The 26,157-nt window shown below is 42.0% G+C and overlaps 1 protein-coding gene across 3 annotated transcripts in view; it reads right to left on the reverse strand.

Annotated features, from left to right (window-relative positions):
* Window positions 1-1,028: 1,028 nt before the first annotated feature.
* Window positions 1,029-26,157, reverse strand: part of IRF7 (interferon regulatory factor 7) — a 29,589-nt gene continuing 4,460 nt past the window's right edge. The window contains exons 2-12 of one of the 3 annotated variants that reach the window (XM_042447158.1): window positions 23,336-23,440; window positions 20,514-20,676; window positions 18,705-18,891; window positions 17,304-17,395; window positions 15,109-15,157; window positions 10,176-10,313; window positions 9,670-9,903; window positions 8,109-8,303; window positions 5,933-6,316; window positions 3,534-3,652; window positions 1,029-1,942 (exon numbers count right to left, since the gene is read on the reverse strand). In XM_042447158.1, coding sequence (XP_042303092.1) covers window positions 1,784-1,942; window positions 3,534-3,652; window positions 5,933-6,316; window positions 8,109-8,303; window positions 9,670-9,903; window positions 10,176-10,313; window positions 15,109-15,157; window positions 17,304-17,395; window positions 18,705-18,891; window positions 20,514-20,676; window positions 23,336-23,358 — 1,743 coding nt within the window. In that variant the 5' untranslated portion in view covers window positions 23,359-23,440 and the 3' untranslated portion in view covers window positions 1,029-1,783. Of the gene's footprint in view, window positions 1,943-3,533; window positions 3,653-5,932; window positions 6,317-8,108; window positions 8,304-9,669; window positions 9,904-10,175; window positions 10,314-15,108; window positions 15,161-17,303; window positions 17,396-18,704; window positions 18,892-20,513; window positions 20,677-23,335; window positions 23,441-26,157 lie in introns of all 3 variants that reach the window. The other 2 variants (XM_042447157.1, XM_042447159.1) reach the window with 2 other exon arrangements.

Here is a 26,157-nt window from a genome sequence, read left to right on the forward strand (position 1 = left end):
AGTAATCTAACCCCAATAAAACTAAGCCTGTAAGATCTTTAAAATCCTGTTTAAATAAAAATGTCTTCGCCTACTGGCAAAAAGCCAGCAGTGAGGGGGCCAGCCTAGCCTCCCGTGGAAGGGAGTTCCACAGGGAGCAGCCACTGAGAAGGCTCTCTCTCATATCCTCATCAAATGAGCCTGGGATGGTGGTGGGACTGAGAGAAAGCCTTCTCTTGAGGATGTTAGGACTCTAGGTGGTTCGTATGGGGAGATATGGTCTCTCAAATAGTCTGGACCTAAGCCATGTAGGTCTTTATAGGTCATGGCTAGCACTTTGAATTGTGCTTGGAAACGAACCTGGAAACCATGTCCTAATGGCTACTTTGAAAATGATATTTAAAAATATTACAGTCTTCCACTAAAGAAGCAAAAGCTATACAGAAACATATTTCTGCAAGGATATTACCCATCCTGCTTTAGCCATCTGAGGATATTTCTCTTACTGTACAGTGTGCCCGCATTAAACATGGCTTTGAGCTTTTTATATATTTTGAACTACAACTCCCAGCATCCCTGACCATTGGTAATGTTTGCTGATAGACACAATTATTATTAAAATATTTATATTCCACCCTGTATCACTGGATTTCAAGGTGATATACAAGTAAACAGTTCAAAACAGTTAAATTACTGTATATACTCATGTATATGTCTAGATATTTTAGTAAAAGAATTGAACCAAAAAACTAGAGTCGGCCCTGGGTCAATGTAAGTACTGTACTTTAATTTTAAAAAGGAACCATTCTCTGATGAAAGGCAAGAGAGTAATCTGTCCTGGAAGCACTGACCCTCCCACTACTCTCTCACCCATCCAGCTTTTCGCGTGTGCACAAACAGTTATGCCTGCTAGATTTTGCAAGTTCTTGGTCATTGTTTTTCTTTGTTTCATCTTTAGATCCTTTGTTACATGCTCCTAAATTTTACCCTCAACTTATCCACAGGTTACATAAAAATCCATAATTTTGGACCCCAAACCTGCCCTCCACTTATTCATGAGGTCAACTTAAAGTTGAATATATACAGTAATTTAAAACAAAATTTATCAAACAATTTAACAAGTTAAAACAGTTTAATAACAGTTGTTTAATACGTTTTTAAAATCTTGTTTAAGTTATTTCATTGCCACTTCAGTTTTGGCCTGAATTCAAGGTGCTGATGATGACATTCAAAGACACTCAAATAGCTTAAACGTCACTACTTAAAGGAGTGTCTCTCCTTATATCCACTTGCCTAAGGAGTGAGGGTCTCCCCTCGATTTCCCATCTGTGAGAGAATATAGGACAGAACTTTCTCTGCTGTAATGCCACCTTTGTGGAACTCCCCCCACCAAGTCTGATTGGCATTGAACTGGCTTCTCAAAATCGGCACCAAACATCATATCACGTGGTGGACACCTGATTTGGAAAGACTATCCTTACTACACAGCAAAGAATTTGTTGTGTGAGTTTCCTTGCCTACAAATCGCAATACTGGCTGCCAGTGACAAGGGTGAAGAAATTCATAATGTGGTGCCATGTAACAGGGCAAGTGTTCCAAAAAGCTACTGGGAAGAACTCAGGTTGGGGGGGGGGGTCTGTTTCTCACCCACATCTCTGTATCAAAGTAATAGGTAGTTCCTTCCTCAGATGAACTGCAGCCCTGTCAGCACAGGTTGTGAAGTCTGACATAATTTCAAGACCTAGAAACAGAGCTTTTTAAATTATACTTCCTTGTGTATAACAAATGTCCAGAAACAGGGCATTCAATGTACCACCTCACTCTGCATACAGATGTTACTCAGGTATTCCATCATATCAAAGAGACTATTGGAGAACTGTAGGCTCTCGATTTCGCTGTTCAAGGATGAGACTCCGTCCCTCAGCACACGTTCATGCCAGTATTTACAAAATACTGGCACCAACTGCAAGACATACAGAAGTTAGTTAAGCAGAAATATATTCCCCTCCTGAGCTTAAATACCCTAAGAACACCAGATTCTGCCTGATCTTGGAAGCCCTGCTTAGTACTTGAATGGGGGACCACCAATGAATGCCAGGAGCTGTAGGCTACAGTTCAGAGGAACAAACTGGCAAAACCACCTCTGAATATTACTTGCCTAAGAAACCCCCATGAAATTTATGGAGGTCACTAGAAGTTGACAGGTGATTTGAAGTACACAAACACATGCTATTGTGCTCAATCTGTCATTGAACAATAAGGCCAAGATGGGTAGGAATAGAATAAATTGAGGACAATTTTCTCACAACGTCAAAGTGGTGTTTTTGCCAGTGATGCCCACACTCACCCCACTGCTATCTCTGGTCAACAGGCTTTGCAATGTGACAAAAACAAGAACCCTGTTTGAATACAGGCAAGAGCAGGAGAAAATAAATGAGTCTTCTACACCATGTTCACTGCTTTAAAAACCACTGCATCTCTCAGACCTAAAGCAGTGAGCCAAACACTAAGGAGAAGTGAGAGTCAAGCTATGTCGCCAACTTACAATGCCAAGGTCCAGCTCATGGGATGGCCACAAACCTAACACTGGGATCACATGTGGCCAATAGGCTGCACTTTGCCCACCCTTAGTCTGGAAACATTTTCCAATACATATAAAAGGGAAAGATCAAAATAATTTCTCCTTCCAGCATGAGGAAGAGTAAAAAACTGAGAAGTAATGAACTGCGAGTCCTGTTACTTCTTACCAACTATACATTGGCCAAGCAACAACTGTTTAGCATTGCTATGTCTTTACCATGTATCAAGTAATGTTCACTTGTTACTTTCTCATTCTTAATTCAGGACAAAAATGCTTCCAAATAGGACTTTCCTCCCTAAAAATTTAGGTCATTTTTAATTTGTAGACTTTTCTCCCTCGAGAAAGGGACTAAACTCAATGAGTAATATACCAAAGAAAACTGAGCAACAGAAAAAGGAAATGATTCCTTTCTTTGGGTAGTGAGGGGAAAAGCAAAAAAAAAAAGTACTTTGTGGGAGGACTGGCAAAAAATGTATTTATTACTTAAGAGGAAGTACAGAGAGTCTGCCTTTGGTCTTAGAAGTTCAGATGCAAGAAATACTACTATTAAAGCTCATTAGATGATTTTAGGCAAGTCATTCAGCCTATTTTACAGGGACAGTGTGTGGACATATTGAGGGAACAAAACTATGTAGCCAGGGTGGTCAACCTATGCTTTCTGGGTTTTCTGGCCAGCAAGTCCTATGAACTCTTGCCTGGAGATGATGGGAGTTGCAGTCCAGATCTGATTCACTGATTCCAGAGGATAAAGTTACCTTTAATTGTTTTCTCCTAAATATTTGCTGACACCTGTATTCAACGAGTATGCCTATGAGAGAACTAAGATTGGCTATGTGGCTCCCTCTCAATTAGACAGTTGCCAGCCCTGCTAAAACATCCTTAAAAGATATTGTTTGCAGAAATTGGCTAGGAAATACTTCTGTTTTCACAACAAAACACTCTGTGTTCTCTTAAAAGGAACCTCTTTGCTTACCTTCACCAAAATTAGTTTAGATTCCTTAGGCCTGGCAACAGAAAAACACTGTCCAAAGCACAGGTAGATGGTATAGTCAGGAGATGACTTTCTTTGACCATCACGGAACTGCTGAAGTTCTGAAAGAAAGAGTCAAAACTAATTCTTTAAGTGTGGGTACAGAAAATCAAATCTGAAAGTGCTGTGACATTTGTCACTCCAAGCCATTGGAACCGCTATCACACAATTTGTGCTGCAGTGCATACATACATGCTAACCAGGAAAAGTTTAGACACACTTCTGTTATAAGGCAATTTAAGTTAACTGAAGCAGAGACATGGCAATTAGTATTGCAAAGGCAAAAAGAGGAGAACAACAACAACAAAAAATTTCACAACTTAATCACTGGGGAAAAATGAGAACTAATAGCTATTCAAAGTTCAAACACCTATCTATTTGGTTCCTACAAAGCAGAAACTGGCAGCAGGTGGCTGGTGAGTCATATAGGCCCTCTGCTATTTTCAGCAGATCATCCTCACTGCTACCCTGAAAATTTATTTGCTTTCCAAAAAAAATAAAAGCATGTTGTTGGGGCCAGTATATCTGAAAGACCCCCTCAATCCATATGTTGTTGTGTACCTTCAAGTCATTTCCAACTTATTGTGACCCTATCATAAGGTTTTCTTGGCAAATTTCCTCAGAAAGGGTTTGCCATTGCCATTATCTGAGGTTGAGAGAGTGATGTGCCCAAGGTCACCTAGTGAGCTTCCATGGCCAAGCTGGGATTCGAACCCTGGTCTCCCGGTGTCCTAGTCCAATGCTTAAACCACAACATTGTGCTAGCCCCCATCCCATATGCGCCTGCCCATTATAATTGGATTCTGTGTCCCACCATCCTATGAGGCTAGGCTGGGGGGTACATATGACAGGGCTTTCTCTGTAGCAGCATTTGACTGTGGAACTCCCTCTTGGGGGACATCAGGCTGGCTCAAATCAACCCCTTCTGAGTTTCCAGCAGGGAGTAAAGACAGGACTATTTTCCTTGCTTCTTGGTTCTTAAAATTAGGGATGTCTGCTCTGGCTGTTTTAAAGTCTTTTTTAAAAAATATGTTTTTAAAATTATCTTAAAGAGAAACTTCAAGTATTTTTATTGGTCTTTAGTTACCCACAGGCACACTTCAGTTAACAGAGCCTCTGACAAAAAAGCTCATTATAAAGTCTTTTTATATCTGCCCATCTCTCCATTTCCTCCTTGTCCAGCTGGACTTGTTTAAAGCACCAATTGCATTTAGAGAACAATGAAGGAGGTGATGGAGAAATAGAGACTGTTGCAGAAGCATGTTTCCAGTAAACAATGCAATATAAAGCTTGAGTTGTGAAAGAGTGGGAGTCTACTCTAGCTAATCATACTTTAGCTGTGTGTGCCTGTGTATAAGTTAGGTAAACAGCAGTTGCCTTCAGAAATCCTTACTGACCATGCCTGAAGAGAGAAAAAGAGAAAAGGGGAAAGCTGATAAGCCTCCTTCACCAGCTATCTTTAACAAATTCAAAAAGCACAGATCTATTAGTTTGACTGCCTAAATGGAAACCGTATGAAAAGTGGAGGCTGGTGAAAGGAAAAATCATCCCTAGGTGCATTTTGGAAGAAGCCTTCAAATAGGCTCTAGAAAATGTTCAAAACATTTTATTTATCCAATCCTTACCTGGCCAGGTTGTTTCATTTCACATATGCATATTGTTATGTTTTGAATAAAAAGTCTGTTGCAGCATGATGAACTGCTTCTCCTTGTGGTGTAAGAAAGTATCCATATTTTTTCTTTGTTATTTCTGTCTCTGGTACCAAATTTTCTATTATGCATAATGGCTAGGAACACATCTACAGTGTGCCCACACTATACGCACCTTCCAGCTTAGAAGGAAGCCGTGTGACAATTTAAGAAATGGCGTGTGCTGCCCTGAACCGTGAGCACACCCCCCCATTGTTTGCAATGGGATGCAAGCATACATGGATTTCCCCTTACGTGGGGGGTTCCAGAACAGATCCCCCGCATAAGGAACGGGCCTGCTGTACTTCATTAATAGATATATTCCTGTACTGAATATTTTCAGTTTTTTTTAATCTATTGTGCATCACCTTGGGGCCCTGGTGGGTTGAGAGAAGATAAATATGACAAATAAATAAATAATTGTTCTTGAACAAACTGAGCCTTTTTCCTACATTCCTTGTTTTTACCTAAAATGCATTATATCTGCTGGAGGAGTCTGAAAGTGGAAGTAATTTCTCATCATTTCCTTTTTAAAATTTACATATGTTTTGGGGTACCAGAGAGGCACGTGTGGCAGGCTGAAATGGCCTCCTGCACACACTGGAGTTGTGCACCCATGCCACAGGGGAAAACAGCATTTTCCTAGATTAGTACCTTGACAGAATTTTTCATAGTTGAAGATCTCCACTTCTGCCTCCCGTGGCAACACTTTGGGTTCTGGGTGCTGAGCCATGTTATCCAGCTGCTTGGAGAAGGCCCAGAAGACCTTACATTTACCAAGGCGCTTGGCACAAAGTTTCTTGTTCTGCTGATAAAGTAGTAGACCTGTATTCTGCAGCACAGTCAAGGTGTGCTGAACTTGTTTCTGATCAGGAAGCTTTGTTGGATTTGGAAACTGTATTATCTGCGGGTTGTCTAGCACTTGGGTGTGGTCGTGGTTGTTGTAAGTAAACAAACAGCTACTTGCTACCACTCCAGTTTCACATAGCAGCCTTCCCCTGTAATAGATGGAGACATCCAAGCCAAAAGAAACTGGTCCTGCAAGACAAAAGATTGGGTTTAATGTATTCAGAGAACACTATCTTCATATCTGTAAAGAGGTGCCTGCCAATGCAGCACTTAAAAGAGATGCTGTTTCAGATGTGCAGCCATAGTATCCAACCATTGTATCCAAAATAGAAAAGTTATATTCACATCAGCAAGGTAAAATAAATTCAACCAATAATATAACCTCCACTTACGGGCACTTGAAGATAGTGACAATACAAATGTATGCAAGTTTTTGGAATACAGTACACACATTAGAGAAAGCAAAATACATGGACGCACCACCTTTAAATCTTTATGATTGTGTTGTCAACATGGAGGACAACTCTTCCTCAGGTTCCTGCAGTTTTCTCAACTGCACTTGCCATAAGTCCTGAACAGTGTAACCAATAGTGAGGGGTTTATGGGAAGTGGAGTTTAACCATGGAGATTAAGGGGCTTGCAGTGACAATTACCCATTCCTGCCCTGCATATTCCTGATATTTAAACCAGAAAGTCAACATTTGTTATTGGGATCAAATGTATGCAAAGGGATCAAGATTTTAAAACATACATTATGCTTATTCTGGATGCAAAAGTATGTAGGGTTTTAAACTAAATATCAATGAGATCAAGGGTTGGGAAACTGCTGGATTCCAGTTTCCATTATCCCTGTCCATACTGGCTGGACATGAAGGGAACTGGAGGCCAGCAACTTCTCGCAGGCAACAGATTCCCTGCTCCAGTTTAGAGATTTCTCCCTAGGAACTGGGAGAAGATGACAAAATATTTGGAAAAATATGGACTCATCTTATTCTTTTAGATATCAAGTGTGGAAATGGGTGGTTGTTTAGTACAGAATCAAACTGCTTTCACAGAACATCCAGGTGTTGGACAATGTAAAATGTTGGCAAAACTGTTGTGTCCCGTCCACAACTTAAAAGGGACAGGTCACTGTCCTCAGACTCCATGAGCTCTGAAACAAACTGGTCCTGGCTGCAGACTAAAGGCCCGAACAGACAGGCCAAAATAAAGCTGCTTCAGGTCACTTTGGAAGTATGCTGTTTAAATGCTGCATGCATCCTAAGAGGCTGGAAGCCACGGCAAAGCCATGCTCCAGTCCTAAGGGCTGGAGCACAGCTTTGACACAGTTTCTGGCCTGTTAAAATGTGTGTGTCATTTAAACAGCATATCTCTAAAGTGACCAGAAGCAGTTTTATTTTGGCCTGTATGTTCTGGCCCTAACTTTAACTAGCCTGAGCAAAAGAAAAAAAGAAAGAAAAAAAAACCCAGACAACTCTGGCCTAGTCCAGAAAAGAGCAATTCTTCCATTCTAAACGGTGGCACAGGACTCTTGCTATCATTTTATAATGTAATTACAGCCATCTTACAGTGCACAATGGAAATGTTAATGCAAATGGTCTCCACACAAGCCACCTGTTGTGTCAACACTTCCCCATTAGTTTCTAGGGTGACTGGCCCTCAATACAGCAAACACTTACTGTGCTGCAGCTTGTCAGCAGAGAAGCCTCAGGCCCTGGCCACTAGACATCCCTGCCTGCACACTCATCAGTTTATAACTTAAATTATATGGCTACATTTTTAGTCTGCTCTTCCTCTTTAGGAAGATACATATGGCTCATCTCCCCAGTCTCTCTCCTCCAACACTTCCACATTCAGATTACTGCATTCTGAACACAGTAAGAGTTCTGAAGCAGGATCACCTAACTGAGCTTGACAAGAAGACTGGGAATCATGAAATCACTAGATGTTGGACTGCAATGTCCAGGATGCATCTACTGACCTGTGTTGTTCTGCAATGGAGCAGCGTTGACAGAAGGTTGTTCAACTAGGGGTACAGCTGGCAGTGGACATATGCTCCCTTCCATCATGGGATGATGGCTTGCTGTGCTACACATCATCACTCCATTTCCCACAGGTTCTTCATCCATGAAAACATTCTCAATGAAACAGTTGTTCTGACCAGGGACATTTTCAACTGTAGAAGAGGAATATCTTGAATACACTCAAGCGTCTAGCAGCAAACCTTACTGATACTTTGGCATGGGGTGGGTAAGTGTCAGAGGCTGGGGGATAGACCCTCACCGTATTCCCCCGAAGATAATTTTGTCTCCAAATGCCCTTGAGGAAGGCATGAGACATTTTTGCCACAGCTTTCTTCTCAGTCCTCAGTCTGTTTTAGTGTGGTGTAGTGGTTTGAGTTTTGAACCCTGGAGACCAGGGTTCAATTCCCTGCTTGGCCATGAAACCCACTAGATGATCTTGGTCACGTGACTCTTTCTCAGCCTGTGGGGAAGGCAATAGCAAACTTCCTCTGAAGAAACCTTGTCAAGAAAACCCCATGACAGGTTCTTGAAGGCACACAATAACAACTTCTTTTAAAAAAAAACCAGAAAGTGACCTGATCCTGTTTAACGGCTGCCCATAGTCCTAAAATGGATAGTGGATCCCAAAAATGTAGCACAAATGTGCCCATTCCCTACAGAAGGTCTCTGGGAGCAAAAAACAAATGTTGGGAGGATCCAAAAAATATTTTGGACCCCTTGGAGGTCATGGGGGGCCACAAACAGCCTTGGGGTAAATGCTGACAATCCCCAACTTTAGCTGCCTGGGTTCACTGTGTCCTGTTTACATGATGCAAGGCCTAATCCCTGAATTGGGTGCAGACTGTCTTCACAACACCCACACCTGTTTCACAACTTCCTCCCCATAACCTGCATTTAAATAACTCACCTTTTGCTGTGAGCTTTTGAGCCTCTTCACAGTGACCCTGACAACTGCATTCACTTGTGGTCCCTGAGAGCCATCCAGAGCTGCTGCTGTGAGCACAAGTCCCTCTGAGGTCAGAACTGGCTGAGAGCCTGATTCTGACCTCAGCAGCAGTCCTGGATGATGAACAGAGATCATGTGGGAAGCCAGCTGCCTGCTGTTGCAAGAGCTGAAGATTCGCAGCAAAAGAGAGCAGGTAAGGGGCAAAGTTGCTGGCCTCCAATTCCTGTCATGTCCAGCCAGTATGGTCAGGGATAATGGAAATTGGAAGTTATAGTCAAAACAGCAACTTTTCCAAGTTAATTTGCCTACCAGCTGTTTTGTTGGTAACACTTTGTGCACCTTAGGTCTATCCTAAATGTGGATCCAATTTATGTCTGGTATTTTATTGGTTTTAATTTAAACCATAATTTTTAAATAGTGTTATCATATGCATATCCAAGGAATCTATTTGAGATAATCTCTCTCTCCAGTACTGTTGTTAGCTGACCCTTGAATATTTGAAATATGGAAATGAAATATGACATGCTCCTTTTCGTCATTATTCCCCATTTGTACTTCAGAGTACCACTCACCCAAATGATTAAGATGATTGGTGGCAGGAGAGTTCTGTTGAGCCTGCTGCAAAGCAAGAGTGGCAGCTGACTGAGAATTCACATCTCTTTTGATTTCAGCCAGGCACCTGGATGGCTCTTCATAATAGCTGTTTTCAACTGCTTCATTCATTGCTTCATTCCTTAGATGGTGGTAGCTATTTTGGTCAACATGAGGGACTGCATAGGCACTGTTTTGTTGATAAGAAACCTGTCCTGGAGAATTGGGAAGAAAAGATCACTAGCAGGAAAAGAGAATACAGAACAGCACTTAAAACAATTATAATGCCTGTGAGATATACAGATCTAACAGCTCTGTACACATATCTCCAACATGCATACACAGACTTTATATCATGTACAGGAAAACCCCTGTACATGGATATATGATTTGACATACCTCTGCTGTTTAAAAAGTAATCAACCATACAACCCAGAGACTGACGTACAGGCATAAATGTTTTTGTCAATTACATATCTAGACCTACCTATGAGATGATCATCTGAAGTTGGAGCCCATGAGACTGGCTGGAGTCCATCCATATTCAAGTTGGCTTGCTGTAGAACCCACTGGAGTGTATCACCACTACACACGTAGATGTTTTCAGCGGTATTCACATTTGGCTCTGGAGCACACACACAGACAAGCACATCAAAACCCATGATAAACATAGCTTTTCTAACATTTTGATATATCTTAAATATAAAGTGATATCAAACTTTGTTGTTGTTATGTGCCGGCAAGTCATCTCTGACTTATTAGTCCCATGCTGTTGTGTACTACAGAATGCACCATTAAAGAGGGAGGGAAATACCCCCTACCCACATTGTAAAGCAGGCCTATGGTTGCCACTGTGGTTTGGTTCCAGGACTTCCTGTGGATATCAAAATCTGTGGCTGCTCAAGTCCCATTGAATACAATGGTATAGTAAAATGTTGGTGTTGTTAACTATCCTTGAGTCAACCTTGACTCATGGTGACCCTATGGATGAGATATCTACAAGTACCCTGTCCTCCACTGCTCTGCTTAAATCCTACAGATTCAGACCTGTGACCACCCTGATTGAGTCCATCCATCTGGTGTGAGGCCATCTTTTCTTCTGCTGCCCTCTACCTTTCCTAGCATTATTGTCTCTTCTAATAAGTCATGCCTTCTCGTAATGCACAACAGCCTCAATTTGATCATCTTTACTTCCAGGGAGACTTCAGCCCTGATCTGTTCAAGGATCCATTTGTTTGACTTTTTGGATGTCAGAGGTATCCTCAGCACTCTTCCTCAGCACCACATCTCAAATGAATTAATCTTCTTTTTACTGGTTTTCTTCATTGTCCAACTATCACATCTGTACATGATGACAGGGAATACAATCGCTTAGATAATTCTGACTTTAGTACTCAGTGGTATATCTTCATTTATAAATATATTATTATTATTATTATTATTATTATTATTATTATTATTATTATTATTATTTAGGATCTTGTCTAGTTCTTTCATAGCTGCCCTACCCATTCCTAGTCTTCTTCTGATTTCTTGACTGCAGCCTCCATTCTGAACAAGGTTTGATGGGTATGGGAATTTGTTAACTATTTTGATTTCCTCAGGTTGAATTTATATCTAGGTTGAATTTATGTAGACCCCCTGTGGTCATTATTTTAATTATGAAATGGCAAAATTAAGGCTTGCTTTCTGGAATTAACTGAACGTATTTTTTGAACATTTTCAAGCCACAAATGATTGAATCCATGGATATAGGGTGAGGTACACATTCTAATTGTTGCCCTTCACAGAGGTTTGTCATAAATTTACATTTTGTCTACATGTCTGATTGCATCTCTGTTATTAGTATGTCTCTGTTATTAGTATGTTATTAGTATGCAATTGTAATTTACATTGACTACACACTAGTTGATATGATTACAGAGAAGCATTATACATATTTTGCTATATAAATGTGAGCTTCAGATGATATCAGGACTGTTACTATTTACACATTCTCTTAACATATACAACATATACAATTTCTAGGTACAGGTGTGAAGTGAAGAAAGCTGAGAGGTAAAGAACAAACTCCTTTGAAATGTGATGCTGAAGGAGAGTTCTACTAAAAAGAAAAATGAATGGGCCTAACTTTTCTCTAGAAGCTAAGTTAACTAATCTGATGCTATCATAGGGGCCATTCAGACTACAGAAAAAAAACGGCTTTGAAAGCGATTCTTGCACATGAAGTTCATATTGGATCCGATTCCGTCACAGTCCATGTCGGTCAGGGCTTGCACAAGGAAATGCCCCTTACACTGAGGTATCCAGATTCGGGCTAAAATCCATCTTTTCTCAGGTTGCGCCAAATTTGAACTTGCCCTCGATCATGATCGGGGCAAATTAGGGAGGGATTAGGGTCAGGGGGCGGGCAGAGGTCGGAGCATTCCCTCCCATCATCAGAAGGGAGGGGGGAGGAGGAGGAAAGAGCCGAAAAAAGGGGAATCTGGATGCAAAGGGTGACAGAAGGAAAGGGGGAAGTCAGGGGTGACTTTTGAGCTGCAGAGGGCTGTCAGAGAGAGGTGGGGGGTGGAGAAAGTGATGAAAGAGGAGGAGGAGGAGGAGGAAGAGGAGGAGGAGAAGGAGAAAGGGGCCGTGGGAGGAAGGGAGCCATGGAGGGGATTCTAAAACGGAGCAGGAGGATGAAGGAGCTAGGGAAAAGGGTCAATGGGCATCCCCGAGGATGGAGAGGGTCTGAAGAAAGGAGGAGGAGGAGGAGGATTTCCAGGGGGAATTGGGTTGCGGGGCTACGCTGGGGCATGTAGGGAAATCAGGCTGCTTGTTCTACTTTCACTTCCTCTTGCTCCTGGATTATTATTATTATTATTATTATTATTATTATTATTAGTGTTATATGAGGATGCTACAGGAATGCCTGTGCTGCATTTCCATTTTATTCCCAATTGATTCCATGGGTCTACTTTAGTTGGAACTGACAGGTCACACTCTCTCAGCCTCAGTGGAAGGCAATGGCAAAGCTCCTCTAGCAGGAGGAAAAGGGTCAGTTTAGTTCAGGTCAAAGGCAGGGCATGAATGGAGCTCACATCAGGCACCCACCCTTTTCATATTTTTTAAAAATTATTTTTGACCAAATATGCGCATGATTTTTTTTCTTGAGGCAGATAGAGCAGGGCTAGCAGCTTGTGCAAGGGGTTTCTCTGCTCACTTCAAGCAAAGGGGAAATGTTACAAATGTTGCAAAGGGCCAAAGGGCTAGACTTACAATTGGAATGTTACATTTTTTGCTCTTGTCAATTAGACAAAATAATACATGCTTTTGCTACTGAATTCAGAGGCAGCCCTGAATTGCTTTTAAAAGAAAAAAAAAAGGGAAAAAAAAGAATGCATGGCAATTGCATCCTTTACTGGCATTTCTGAAGTGAGGAATTTATTATTATTATTATTATTATTATTATTATTATTATTATTATTATTATTAATCATTTCATGTACAAGAGGCATTCTGGGGGGGCAAGGAGCTTGCATGGGATTGAAAATGGGGACAGGGGCAGATCTGACCCAAATGCCCACATATACACACAACACACAAAAAAGAGGTTTTAAAAAAATTGACACTTTGGGGCATTTTGTGCATGGCTCTTTAAAAAAAAAGGAGGGGGGAGGACACTTCCGATGCCCCCGCAAAAACGTCACCATGACAATCACTTGATTGACAGCAGGCACCTTCACAGCAGGCACAGAATGCATTCGATTTAAAATGCCCCTCTTTTGTAGTGGGCACTTGCTAATGGAGAGATTCGGGAGAGGGGCAGCTGAATCAGCCCAGTTCCTTCTAGATTTTTGATGCCAGTCTGAATGGGGCCATAGTTTGTTCACATCAGGAAACAATATGACTCACTGGAAAGAAAATAATGTTCTATAAGGACAAACAGAAAGACTGCACTATAGATTAATTGATTCAATCAAGGAAGCCATAAAACCTTAGACATGTTTGCAAGACCTGAGCAGACAATTGATGACTAGGGCTCTTGTCGGCCTTTCATTCATAGAGCTGCCATAAAAGAAGTCAACGTGTTGGCAAATAACATCAACACCACACATATACACACTGTTACCCTCCCCATGTATAATATGGAAAAGTATGGGGACCCAAATGCCCCCAAAAGTATTTTTGTTGAGATCTTTAGAAAACCAAAAAGTTATTCCCCCCTATTGTCTCAAAAGGGGAGTACCACAAGTAATGATCATTACTATACCAAATTGCTTCCAAGCTCTGCTTTAGATGAGAATGATTGACAACTGAATGTGACCAAAATTCTGAATATAAGTTCTGATTATCAAAAGATTTTCTTGGTTCAGCAACACCTGAAGCTCCAAATTCACTTGCACTAATTTTTTTTCTTTTTTCTACAGACTGATGATGATAATCTCATCTATACTATGACTCTTTTTCTGTCCTGCACTTAGCATTTTTAGATTGTAAGCCTGAGGGTAAGGAATTGTCTAATTAACAATTTGTAAGCCACTCTGAGAGCCTTTGTGGCTGAAGCCTGGGGTATAAATTCTCTAAATGAATTTCACAGTGTATGGAGTATCTGTTTTGGCACAAATTGTACAGTGCCTGTAAACCAGCTGTGGAGCATAAGTGTGATGTAATAAAAATGTTTGCTTATATGTATCGAAATCATTTCATCAATAACTCAAACTGCAGGTGCCTTTAAAGTTTAATTTAGCTAAAGAAGGTAGACTCCTGCACCTACTGGCAGGCACCTACTGGCCTCTTCTAAGGAGCTATTATATCTCCAAATTTCTTCCAATTCCAAAAAAGATTTGAAAAACAACTTTTGAAGCGATTCGGAAAGGGGGGCTATGATTTCTACCCATTTAACCTGGGTTTATTCATTTAATTTGCGTCAAAAAAGACACTGGTAAAATGCGTTGTTTTTTTGGAAATAAATCGATTCAGTCCAAGTGGGAACCAGGTGGATTCAAATACACCTTGGTTCCCACTAGCAGGAGTTTCCCCGCCTTCCATGCCTTCTCTGTCCTCAGTCCTCCTGACCTGCCATCCCGGCGTGCCTCAGTCCTCCCGGCCTGCCTCTCTCCTGCCCTGGCCTCTCCTCCGCCCCTGGTATGGACAGGAAGGAAAGAGGGAAGCATGGCAGGGAAGCTGCAGCAGTTGCTTCCTGCACCAATCCTTGAAATCTGCACAAACATAGTGGGAACCACACTGTTTGCCGAACCAGTTTCAGGAAGTGGTGCAGGAAGTGAATCAAAAGGTAAGTGGGAATGGCCCCCATGTACCAAACTGGGGTTTGAACTGAAATTTGTAGCCTGAATCTATCCATATTCTAAATATCTGCCTCAAATGACATCTGTAGTCCTAAACGAAAAAGTGAGCTTTCACAAGTGTCAACTTACCTGGGACTGGATTATCCAGGGACAGAGTTCTAAAAGCAACATCTATTTCCTGCTGTGAACCAAATAAAAAAGGCCTGTTACACACTGAAGAGAATCCATGTAAAAAAATTCATTTTTCCAGCAACCTTAGATCACACCTTTTAGCTTATTCCTATACATTTTTCAGTGAGCAGTGTCTTTCAACTTTGTGACATAGAGCAATACTGTACCTTTGCATTTTAAGTTTATTAAGATGAAAGTTGTACAAAAAATAAAGACAAACCCTAGTTTGGGACTTCCAGGGCTAAATCTACATGAGGGCTGTATCCCAGCTCCACTGTACAGTATCCTGCCCTGGTTTGACCCCTTCACTGCCACCTGACTTAGGTGACTACCCATCAACCTGGAGATTCCTGGTGGTCTTTATTTAGGTTCTAACCATGCCTGATCCCACTTAGCTTCTGAAGCCAGGTGAGATCAAAAGTGTTCAGGGAGGTATAATGGCTACATGTCTACTAAGAAGTAAGTTCCATAATATTTACTCCCAGGTAACTGTATATGGGACCTGCAACGTCAAAGTTATTGAACTGAAGTTTAGCTGAAATTCTACATACAAATAGCTTGCAGAATCCCTCCCTAATAAAATAGATTCTTCTTTGAATAAATTGATCCAACAGAATATTTTGACCATAAACCCCCATTTGTCCTACTTCCCACAGAATAAAGACAGATCCTTGGCATTACATCACTGTCATTCTGTCATTAACAGGAATATAGGAATCTACCTTATAACAGAGAGTGCCTCTATTCCATAGAAAGAATGCAGTTTGATCCCACGTTAAGTGCTGTAGCTCCAGCCTATGGAATCCTGGGATTTGTAGCTTTACAAGGTCTTTAGCTTTCTCTGCCAAAGTGCTGGCACTTCAAGAAAACTACAAATCCCAGGATACTGTAGGTTAGAGCCATGACAGTTAAAGTGGAGTCAAACTGCATTATTTCTAGAGTGTAGATGCACCCTAAGTCAGACCATTGGCCTATCTAGGCCTGTACTGTCAGCTCTGACTGGCAATCTTTCTTCTAACTATATTTCAGGTTGGATTATTCTCTAGCTTTACCAGAAGATCCCTGGCAGTCTCCCAATCTTGCTTGGCTTCCCAAATCAGGTAAGTTTAGGTGTATGCTGGGTAGTATGGCAGTATCCTTTTGAGAAAGGCTCGGGGTCCCTTTCTGCTTCTGTCTGAGCCAGATGGGACCTCCAGAGGCCATCTGACTTAGTTGCCACCACCCACAGATTCCAACCCCCTCTTTTGCTAGTAATTAAGTGGAGCATTACTGTGAGAATTCCAACTGTACTTTCCATCTCTGACTCTGCAGATACTTACTCCCACCTCCCCACCCCTATGAAACCATGCAAAGGGCCCATAAAAAGAGTGTGTGAAGAAAAGGTCTTTTAAAGGAAGACTTTATTCTAAGCAAGAAATCTATATTAGCAAAAGATGTCTCTTCATGAAGGGAACATTCACTTCAGGAGCACATAAAAGTTACAGAAAGTCTTGATCATTTTAGCCAAAAACACAATGAAAGTCCTGAAGAGACTAGCTAAATGTTCTCTATCTACTCACAGTCCATAGGGGATTCTAGGCTTTGATGTTTCCAGGGAGGGCAGATGCATGGTCTATCTGACCACCTCCCAGTGCAGCAGCCAGCACTTTCCTTGGAAAATCTGGAAACTTCTTATAGGCTGGTCATCTCACTGGCCAGTTGATTCCCATGATCTCTGATGCAAAGAGCTTCATAAAATGAGGAACTTCCTGACAGTAAGGGCTGTTTGACAGTGGAACACACTCCCTCGGAGTGTAGTGGAGTCTCCTTCCTTGGAGATCTTTAAGCAGAGGCTGGATGGCCACCTGTCGAGGATGCTTTGATTGAGATTTCCTGCATGGCAGGGGGTTGGACTGGATGGCCCTTGTGGTCTCTTCCAACTATGATTCTATGAAAATGAAACTGTAAACCCTACATCTCATTAACTCTTTGTTTACCTAGAAAGAATACAATTCCCTCATGTGTGCTGCCCAGAAAATGGGAGAAGCCCCATTATCACACTTTTGATGGAATTCAGGGTAATACACTGGTTTACGCATCATAATACTAAACAATTCTGAATTGCTCCACAGCCCTCAGATCCCTCAGTCCCATTGCATTCTGTAGTTCTGTACCTGAAATGGAGATGTAGTCTGTTCAAAACCTCGGGCTCCTTCACTGGCAGGGCTGGCACGTAAGTCATCATTACCATGGTCACTCCCAACCCCTTTAAAAAAAAACCAAGGGGAAAAGGGAAAGCATGAAAAAGGCACAAACAGTATCTCTAGGGTGAAGATCTAATGAGGGATGATACAGAGTTTCATGTCCTTCATTATAAGGATGCATGAGTTTAGGAGTGCCTTCCCTTCAACTGCCCCATGACAGGCATAAATCCTCTTTATGTTGATACCACAGTCTAAACATACAAAAACAAATGCATATAGAGAAACAGCCCCCAGCTTAGCAAAGCAAGATGGCAATGAGCCTATTGCCAGTAGACACCATCTTTTCTCCCTTTCCCTTCATGTATGAGCAATTAAAGTTAAATGTCTCTAATCAAGTTTCCCATTTGTCTTGAATCAGAAAAATGTGGTCCAGATCCTACATCAGAATTGCACAGTTTAAATCTTGTATGCAGCGTTATACTATACTGTATGACTTTTCTGTTGTGCTACATGGCCTTTCTGTTGAATGGCAAGATTGTACAATTGAAAAGTAGTTTGTGTGTGATGTGTGGCCCTAATGTGACCCTATTCTGGAGTTTCTTTGTTCAGAGGAGGTTTGCCATTACCTTCCCCTGAGGTTGAGAGCATGTGACTTGCCGAAGATCACCAATGGGTTTCATGGCTGAGCTGGGAAGTGAACCCTGATCTCCAGAGTCATAGTCCAATGCTCAAACCACTACACCACACTAACCAAAGTAGTATTATTACCATTTTCAGCAAGAGCAGACAAAGAGCACATCAGCTGAAAATGCGCATCTACATGACAAAACTCACTGTATGCACAACTATTCTTCTGCAACCTTGAACATGGCCAACTCCTTCTGTAGAGAAACTTGTGCATGCCTATTTTGACCTACATTTCAGAACAAATTACAGTTCAAAGCAAGTTTACATATGTTCTGAAGCTGATCGCTGTGGTTTCCTAGGTCAGATTTATTAAACTAAGGCAACATCTGCCAACCATTGGCACAGTTTGGATATACAATTGGCCACCATCTCAGCCCTGCTTTATTATAAATTTCAGATAAGCAAGCATCTTTTGTTAATGATCAGTGATTTTACCATCTGGTTAGTGGATAAATAACAGGGAGTTGAAATCATGCAATCCTCCAGGTGCTGTCAGTTTACAATTATGAGCACCCCTACCCAGCACATCCAATGGTGAAGAATGCGGCTAGTGTATAATATCTGGAAGGCTACAGTATTCTCACCTCAACATAGAGACCCCCAACTGATCAGCTATCCAAAGTAATGAAGACGACTTTGCAAAGATGCACTATTAATATCTCCAAGTATTCTTGCTTTACTTACTTGTACCAGGAGGGATGGCAGCTGGTGCTGTCCTGAGAGGGATGATTCTATATTCATGGTAATCAGGATCATTTGACTTTAATTCTTCAAATCTTTTTGTGCTTTTCAAAGCACAACGGAAGTTGGTTTTCCATCTGGATGGATCTGATGGATGTTCGTTGTATTTTTTGCTGACTACAGCCCATGCCTTTCCAAATACAGGAGGGAAATATGAAATAGACAGAAAATATGAAAATGACTGCACTGCAGAAAGCTGGGTTCTGTGTTGCTCATGTAGGACCAGTATTATCTCTAAGGCCAGTGCTAGACCGGGGATGGGAAATGGATGACCCTTTACATATTGCTGCACTCCCATCATTCCACATCATTAGCTAAACTGGCAAGGGCTTATTAGGGTTGCAGCTGAAGAAATCTGGAGAGCTACAACTCCTTACTGCAGTGAGCAACCAAAGCCTGCTAAATATACCATTTGTCATGTACAGATGCCACAGAACTGATAGAATGTCAAATTGGAAGGAACCACAGTATTCAGGGGAGGGGGAGCTTTAACCATATCATCTCAAGAGGAATCCCTACCCTATAAAGCATGCTGTTTCCAATGGGAACCTTCCTCCCACAGAGAACAGCAGTCTGTGGAGCAATTCAAGTCAGGAATTGTGCCCATGGCATGGGCAGAGGATTAACCCTCCTATGTTAGTGTCTTGCCTCAGCTTGTTTAAAGAAAAATGAGTTATGCAGAAGCAAAGTTCATGACAAGCATCAGGTTTTCTTTTGGCCACACAGCTGTAACCCTATGTCCACTTTACATTGGGAAAAAGAATGACTCCAAACAGAGTGTGTTACCAATCAAGAGGCATCATGCAGTTATTTCATTCCACCCTGAATAGATTTGTTTTTTCTTGTAAGCAAAAAATTCAGCAGAGGTTCGGGAAATACTGATTGTTCACAAATAGATTAACCCTGTATTCCTTGTACAAGTCTTGGAATGAGGCAAAGCCTTGAACATACAAAAGCTTTGGTCTAAATGCAATGACCAATCCCAATTAGTAGATTCAGTGAGTTTGCACTGAAACGTAAATCCATATTTATATAAATCACACCGAATCAATGTGAGATTAATCTAGGTGGGACTAACCAATGGATTTAGTCTGTTTTCCATCAACTCCAAACAGACATGCACAGTCTTACTAACTTGAGCTCAAATCCAATTGCTATTTCTAGCTAGCAAATTCTTTTTGGATGATTCTCATTTACATAAGTGTTGATTTACCTTTCAGCAGTTTATTCAATGGGCCTGCTCTGGTTGGGACTAACAATTGGATTTAAATCTAGGATGGCCCCACCTTCCTGATTCAGGGGATGCATACAGTTGCATAAGCAGTATCACACACTAAAGATTTCAAAAAAAGTGACACGTTAGCATCTGAGTAAATGAACTCTAATCCCATAAAGCCACAATAAATGTGTTAGGTATTTAACATGCCATATATCTGTTACTGTATCAAGCAATGTACATTTCTGTCATGGTAGGGACACAGAAAGAGCCAGCATGGTGTATTGGTTTGAGTGTTAGAGTAGAACTGTGGGAGATCAGAGTTCAAATCACCACTTGATCATGGAAACCCACTGGGTGATCTTGAGCAAATCACATTCTCTCAGCTTCAGGGGACAGTAACCTTCTCTGAACAAACCTTGCCAGGAAACCCCCATAATAGGGCTACCTTAGGGTTGCCCTAAGCTGGAAATTACTTAAAAGCAAACAACAGCATGGACATACAAGAAACTATCATTGACTGAAGATGGTTATACCTTGAAAATCATGTAATCATCAGCCACAAGGTCCTTTCTTGAATTGTGTTTCCAGGGGATTCGAAAGGTGGTGTGGGCCTCATCGACCCAATACAACCCTTCATAATTTCTGCTGTTGATCTCATTAATCAGCCAGTCAAAGAAACAGATCTTTTGTGGGTTCCTAAACAGCAAAGAGACATATTTAACTTCCAGGGGCAGGACAGCCTGAACATGGTTACAACATACAATAAGTTCAATGATGACTAGAGTCGGCTCTCCATTTTCATGAGGCATGTGTTCCGCCCCCGCCCCCCTGCAAAAATGGGGACTCACAGATATTCAAGCCCCATAGGCTTGAATGGGGTGTGTGCCTGCGAGTGTGTGTGGGGCATGCACCGCAGGGGGTGCCCCATTGAAAATAACGGAGGTCACTCCTCCGTGAATATTCAAGACCACAGATCTCAGGTCCACGAGAAAGGAGAGGTGACTGTACATGCAGTGTACTCCCAGAAACCACTCCTTTTAAAAAGGATGTCTAGTTCCACAACGACTTGTTGTTTTATTTTGCGTTTTGCTCTGGCTGTTTTGATATCAGACTCTCTATGTTTATACTTCTTTATTTGTTTTAAAATAAAATAAGGGACTTGTTTAGTGCCAGTTTCATTTCAAAGGCAGCATCAGTTGTCATCAAGAATGCTCAGGGTTTTTCTCAGGTGCTCCAATGCAGTGGAGCAGGGAAGGATTTTGGTGTTAAGATGTTAGTCTCATTGTGATGAGGTCCTGCACTCTGAACAAGACAAATTGGGTGGTTACATTGTTGTTGCATCATTATCTCGCTTTCAACACAATTATGATAATAGAGGGCCGGAGCAGACCTGCAAAATAAGCTGGTTTCCAAGCAGGTTGGGGGCATGACATACGCACGACGTACGCCCCCAAGCCAGCAGGAAGCTGCCGTGAAGCTGTCCGGCTGTTTACACAGCAGCAGCTTTTCAGCACTCTGGCAGCACGACGTTTAGACACCACATGCCGCATCAGCACTGAAAAGCTGAGGTGGCAGCAGAAAGGGCACCCTTTTTTCTGGTGCTGTGGCCCCAGTCCGGCACTCAAATTTTACTACAAACATTGCATTGTTTTGGAGTGATGCAGGTTTCTTTAACCAGCTCCAAAATATAAAATGGTAAAAAGAATGGTTAAGCACAGTGGAGACTCTATTGACCTGAAGGCACTACTGAAGTGGGGAAAAAACATCTCTTCTGCATCCACTATAAAGTATGGAGACATTTGGCAGAATCCCCTTGGTGACATATGGGCCTGAACAGAAGGCCAAAATAAAGCTGCTTAGGGTCACGTTGGAGGTATGCTGTTTCAATGACACATGCATCTTAAGAGGCCAGAAACTATGCAAAAGCTGCACTCCAGTCCTTAAAACTAGAGCATGACTTTGGTGCGGCTTCTGGCATCTTAGGACGTATGTATAATTTAAACAGCATACCTCCAAAGTGACCTGAGGCAGCTTTATTTTGGCCTGTCTGTTTGGGCCCATATATTAGAAGGTCTTGGAGTATAAGAAGCTATCTAGTAGCTCCTTCTGCAAGGCTGACAGCTCAGTATGCAACAGCCATGGGCACCAGGTGCAACCCCATCCCCCTGGCTACTGACTGGCTGCAAGGGTGTGTCTGTAGTCTAAAACACACTGCAGAAATAATCTACTTTGAGACTGCTTTAACTGCCTTGGCTCAGTGCTAAGGAATCCTGGCAACTGTAGTTTATTGTGGCACCAGAGCTCTCTGACAGAAAAGGTTAAATGCCTCATGAAACTATAGTTCCCAGGATTCCCTAGCATTAAGCCAGGGCAGGTAAAGTGGTCTCAAACTGGGTTATTTCTGCAGTGTAAACCTAGGCTTGCTTTGGCTACCATTTAGCATCTAAGCTTGTTTTGGGGGTAGGGACTGCTCCTTCTTCTTTATATGTTCCAAAATAACCAGAAAGATCATGGATGCATCCCTGTAGCCAATCAATAGCCAGGGAGATGGAGTTGTTCTCAGTGCCCCCAGATGTTGGTGTATGCTAGAATGGTGGACAGACAGAGTGAGCAGCCTCCATCATTTCATTTCCCATATTACGTCTTTCTGTAATAATAGCTACAAAACTGATAATAGCATTTGGGACATTTAGTCTATTAAAAACAAATATAAGTGTCCTGGCAAAGATGAATACTCTGCCAACATGCTGTAGATCTTGGCCATTGCTTGGAAATGCCTTCTAGTTCTGGGACAGAGTACCAAAAGGCTCTTCTTGAATGTCACACTGTAGAGCACAAGTTTACCATTTTACCTGCACAATTACCTTTTTGGAATACCTTCTAGAATTCCTCAGGTAGCATAAATGGAAAACCTGTGTTAATCAGCCCTCAAGAGCATATCTACACACATTGGGACCACAGCCTTGTGACATTTATCTCATGGCCAGCACATAGCCCTTACGGTATTATCTGGTGTTACAGCTGGCCTGAGCTACAGTTTATTTTACCAGCTTGTCCGTAAAACTGCAATTTTGCACTTATTAAGGTGTAAGCCCTGTTGAACACAGTCTAACCTGCTTCTAAAATAGGTGTAGGATTGTGCTATGCATGTTCTAGTTATTTCCTCTGTTTCTAAATCTCCCCCCCTCCAAAAAAAAAATGCAATTCCTGTAGAAAGAACTAAATGCTGAGTACCTGGAAGACATGCATTTTTGTCTGACATACTTACTTCTCTCTATCTTGCTTTCCAGATGCCAGATGTACATATGCTCCTCTGCCTGCTTTGTATATATTTGGCTGCCAGAGGCACACTCACCTTTTATTTGCTGTTGCGGACATTATTTGTTGATCAGTTGAAATAAAAAACAGTTGAGAGTCCGGAGCTTGCTTTATTTAATGTCTTGTGGATTGATGGAAGAATCTGAATCACCAGAGAGAAAACCAGAAGGGAAATCACTGTCAGCAGACTTGGTAGGCTTAATGACAGAACACAAGCAGTGACTTAAAATGTACTTATATATAGTGCTGCTATCCCAGGCAAAAACCAGAAACTTACAATAGGCCATTCATGGCTTACCCACAGCAAATATGTGCCCAATGGATTTATGGTGCAAACCCCTAATAATGTTTCCAGTCCTTGCTCTTGATAATGGTTCTTTCATCCAGTCACCTCTCATCCATTTATGGGTCTGGATGGGAGACTTGGCTAGGCTAAGACCAATGACTCCCATCTCCCACCCAGCATCCAATTTTTCACTCCCATATCAAGCCCCAAAATTGGGTAGGGAACCATTCAAAACAAAAACAAAATATGTATGTACTGTAACTCAATGGCCACTTCCAGTTTTGAATGGAGGCGTGGAAGGTCTGCCCTTCTCCAGTCTAGATAGAAAACTGTGACTTCTATAGGTCCCCTTGAGCATCATGATTCCAGTTTGTTTTAAAAAATGGCCCCAAGGAGCATTTGGGATGCCATCCACAAGAAAGGCTTAGGTGGGAGGCACAGTTTACGCTTTGCCCATCTCAGATTTTACAATTACTTTATAGCTGAATAACTGTCAGTCAAGCACAGGACATATTCACCAACTTAAGCTACATCACAACAGTGGCCACCTTTATAGGGCTATTAGACCAACATCACAGCTGTCATCCAACAGCCCTACAATCATGCATCTCATGAAGTGAGGAGGAGTCTATAAATGCTTATGCCAAATAAAGCTTGTTAGTCATTAAGGTGCCACAAGAATCTTTTATTACTTCTGCTTTGATACAGCTAATCCCAATTACCAACAACCAATAACAGAAGCTAAAGCAAGAAGGAGATGCCCTACTTCCAAAAAGTGTCCAGCAAGTCCTAAGGCAGGGCTAGGGATCATGTAGATCTCCAGATGTCTGCTGTTGTTATTCGATTTATATCCTGCCTTTCTCACAATAATAAATAAATAAATAAATAAATAATGTTAAAATTTGTATCCCGCCCCTCTGAGAACAATCGGGGCGGCTAACAAAGTTAAAAATACAGCACATATAAAATCCCTGGTGCCCTCCCCCCCCTTAAAAAAGTATTAAATCCAATGCAAAATTTAAAAACATACAAACAAACAAAAAACTTACAAGTTAAAAACTGACCAGAAGGTCAACAACATCACTCAGCAAACAATCAATGGGAGCGGCAGTATCTTATTCCCAGTCGTTTTTCTGAGGCTGGGTTCTCTATTCTGGGAAGGCCTGCTGGAAGAGATCCGACTTAACAGCCTTTTTAAAGCTGTCTAAGGATGTAAGCAGACCGATCTCATCTGGCAGGCCGTTCCACAGTCTGGGGGCAACAATGGAAAATGCCCTCTGGGAGGTAGTCAAACGCCTAGATTTTTGTGGCTGAAGTAGGCCTCTCCCAGAGGAGCGGAGTGCGCGGGGAGGATTGTAGGGGAGAAGGTGGTCCCGAAGATAGTTTGGACCCAAGCCATTTAGGGCTTTAAAGGTGATAACCAACACCTTGTACTGGGTCTGGAAGCTTTGTGACAAGACACAAAGCAGCTTATAACAATTTATTATAACAATCTGAACAGTTTGAAGTTATTGAGGAACTGCTACTTCCATGATCGCTCAGCGGTAGCCAGGCTTGATAGGTCTGATGAGAACTGGAGTCTGGTAACATCTGGAGGGCCACAGGAGTAGGACCAACTGTGACAAACTGTTCCAAGATTATCCCATGAATGGTTCAACACATGTGGATAGCAGCTGCAGCATCTAGACAGTAGCAGCAACAATGTGGGGAGGAGGTGACCTGTTTTGTAAATACCTGGCTTTGGCAGTCAAGGTATGAAAATACTGCCTGTGCACATGCAGTTTTCCAAGCTACTGTTCCCATAGTGCCTCGCTCAGAGGAGTCTACAAAACCAAGCATTCACAGAACAGGTGGTTCGAGGCTGGCAGCCCTCTCCTCCTATAGTCCTCTTTCTCTTCTCATACCCTGCGGCACAGCTGCCCACTTAACTACATCAGAGGATTTGTAGGATCTCACCTTTGGTTGTTCTGCCCAGTTCTAATACACAAAATAACTAGCTGCTACACTTCACAAGACTCTATGTGAAAGCGAGAAAGAGAGGGATAGACAGGCCCACCCACCCACCTTCTCCAAGAAAATAAGATTGCCAAGCATGGGCCAGAATTTGTGAAGCTAGGGTTTGGACAAGGCAGAAGCTAACTAACATGGCTAGCAGGGCACCCCAACATATATTAGTAGTTCACTTGGAGGGTTATTTCTACCAGGGCATGCCTCTCCCTCTTTTCCCAGAAAGTGGACATATGGCATATTAACCAGAACGGATAAAGACACTATGGGTGGCTTCCACCCAAGAGTTCAAACAACAGGACTCTGTCTAGATGTCAAAAACAACACCATTCATCCCAGATAGTTTCCAGTGGTGGCTTCCATCTCAGTAGGATGGGGAATCTGCTCTGGGGTTCAGCTTGGATTTTAAAGGAACTATCCAATGTGCTCAGCTGCCCAATAAATTCAGCACTTTGGCTAGCTCCTTCAAAGTTCAACCAGAACATGGAGGGGATTCACTGCCTGGCTAACATAGGAGTCCCCAGCAGCCACTGATGCTTTCACTACTTCACTGGTTTTAAGGGCCC

Source organism: Sceloporus undulatus, chromosome 1, assembly GCF_019175285.1.
Source record: "Sceloporus undulatus isolate JIND9_A2432 ecotype Alabama chromosome 1, SceUnd_v1.1, whole genome shotgun sequence".
NCBI lineage: Eukaryota > Metazoa > Chordata > Lepidosauria > Squamata > Phrynosomatidae > Sceloporus > Sceloporus undulatus.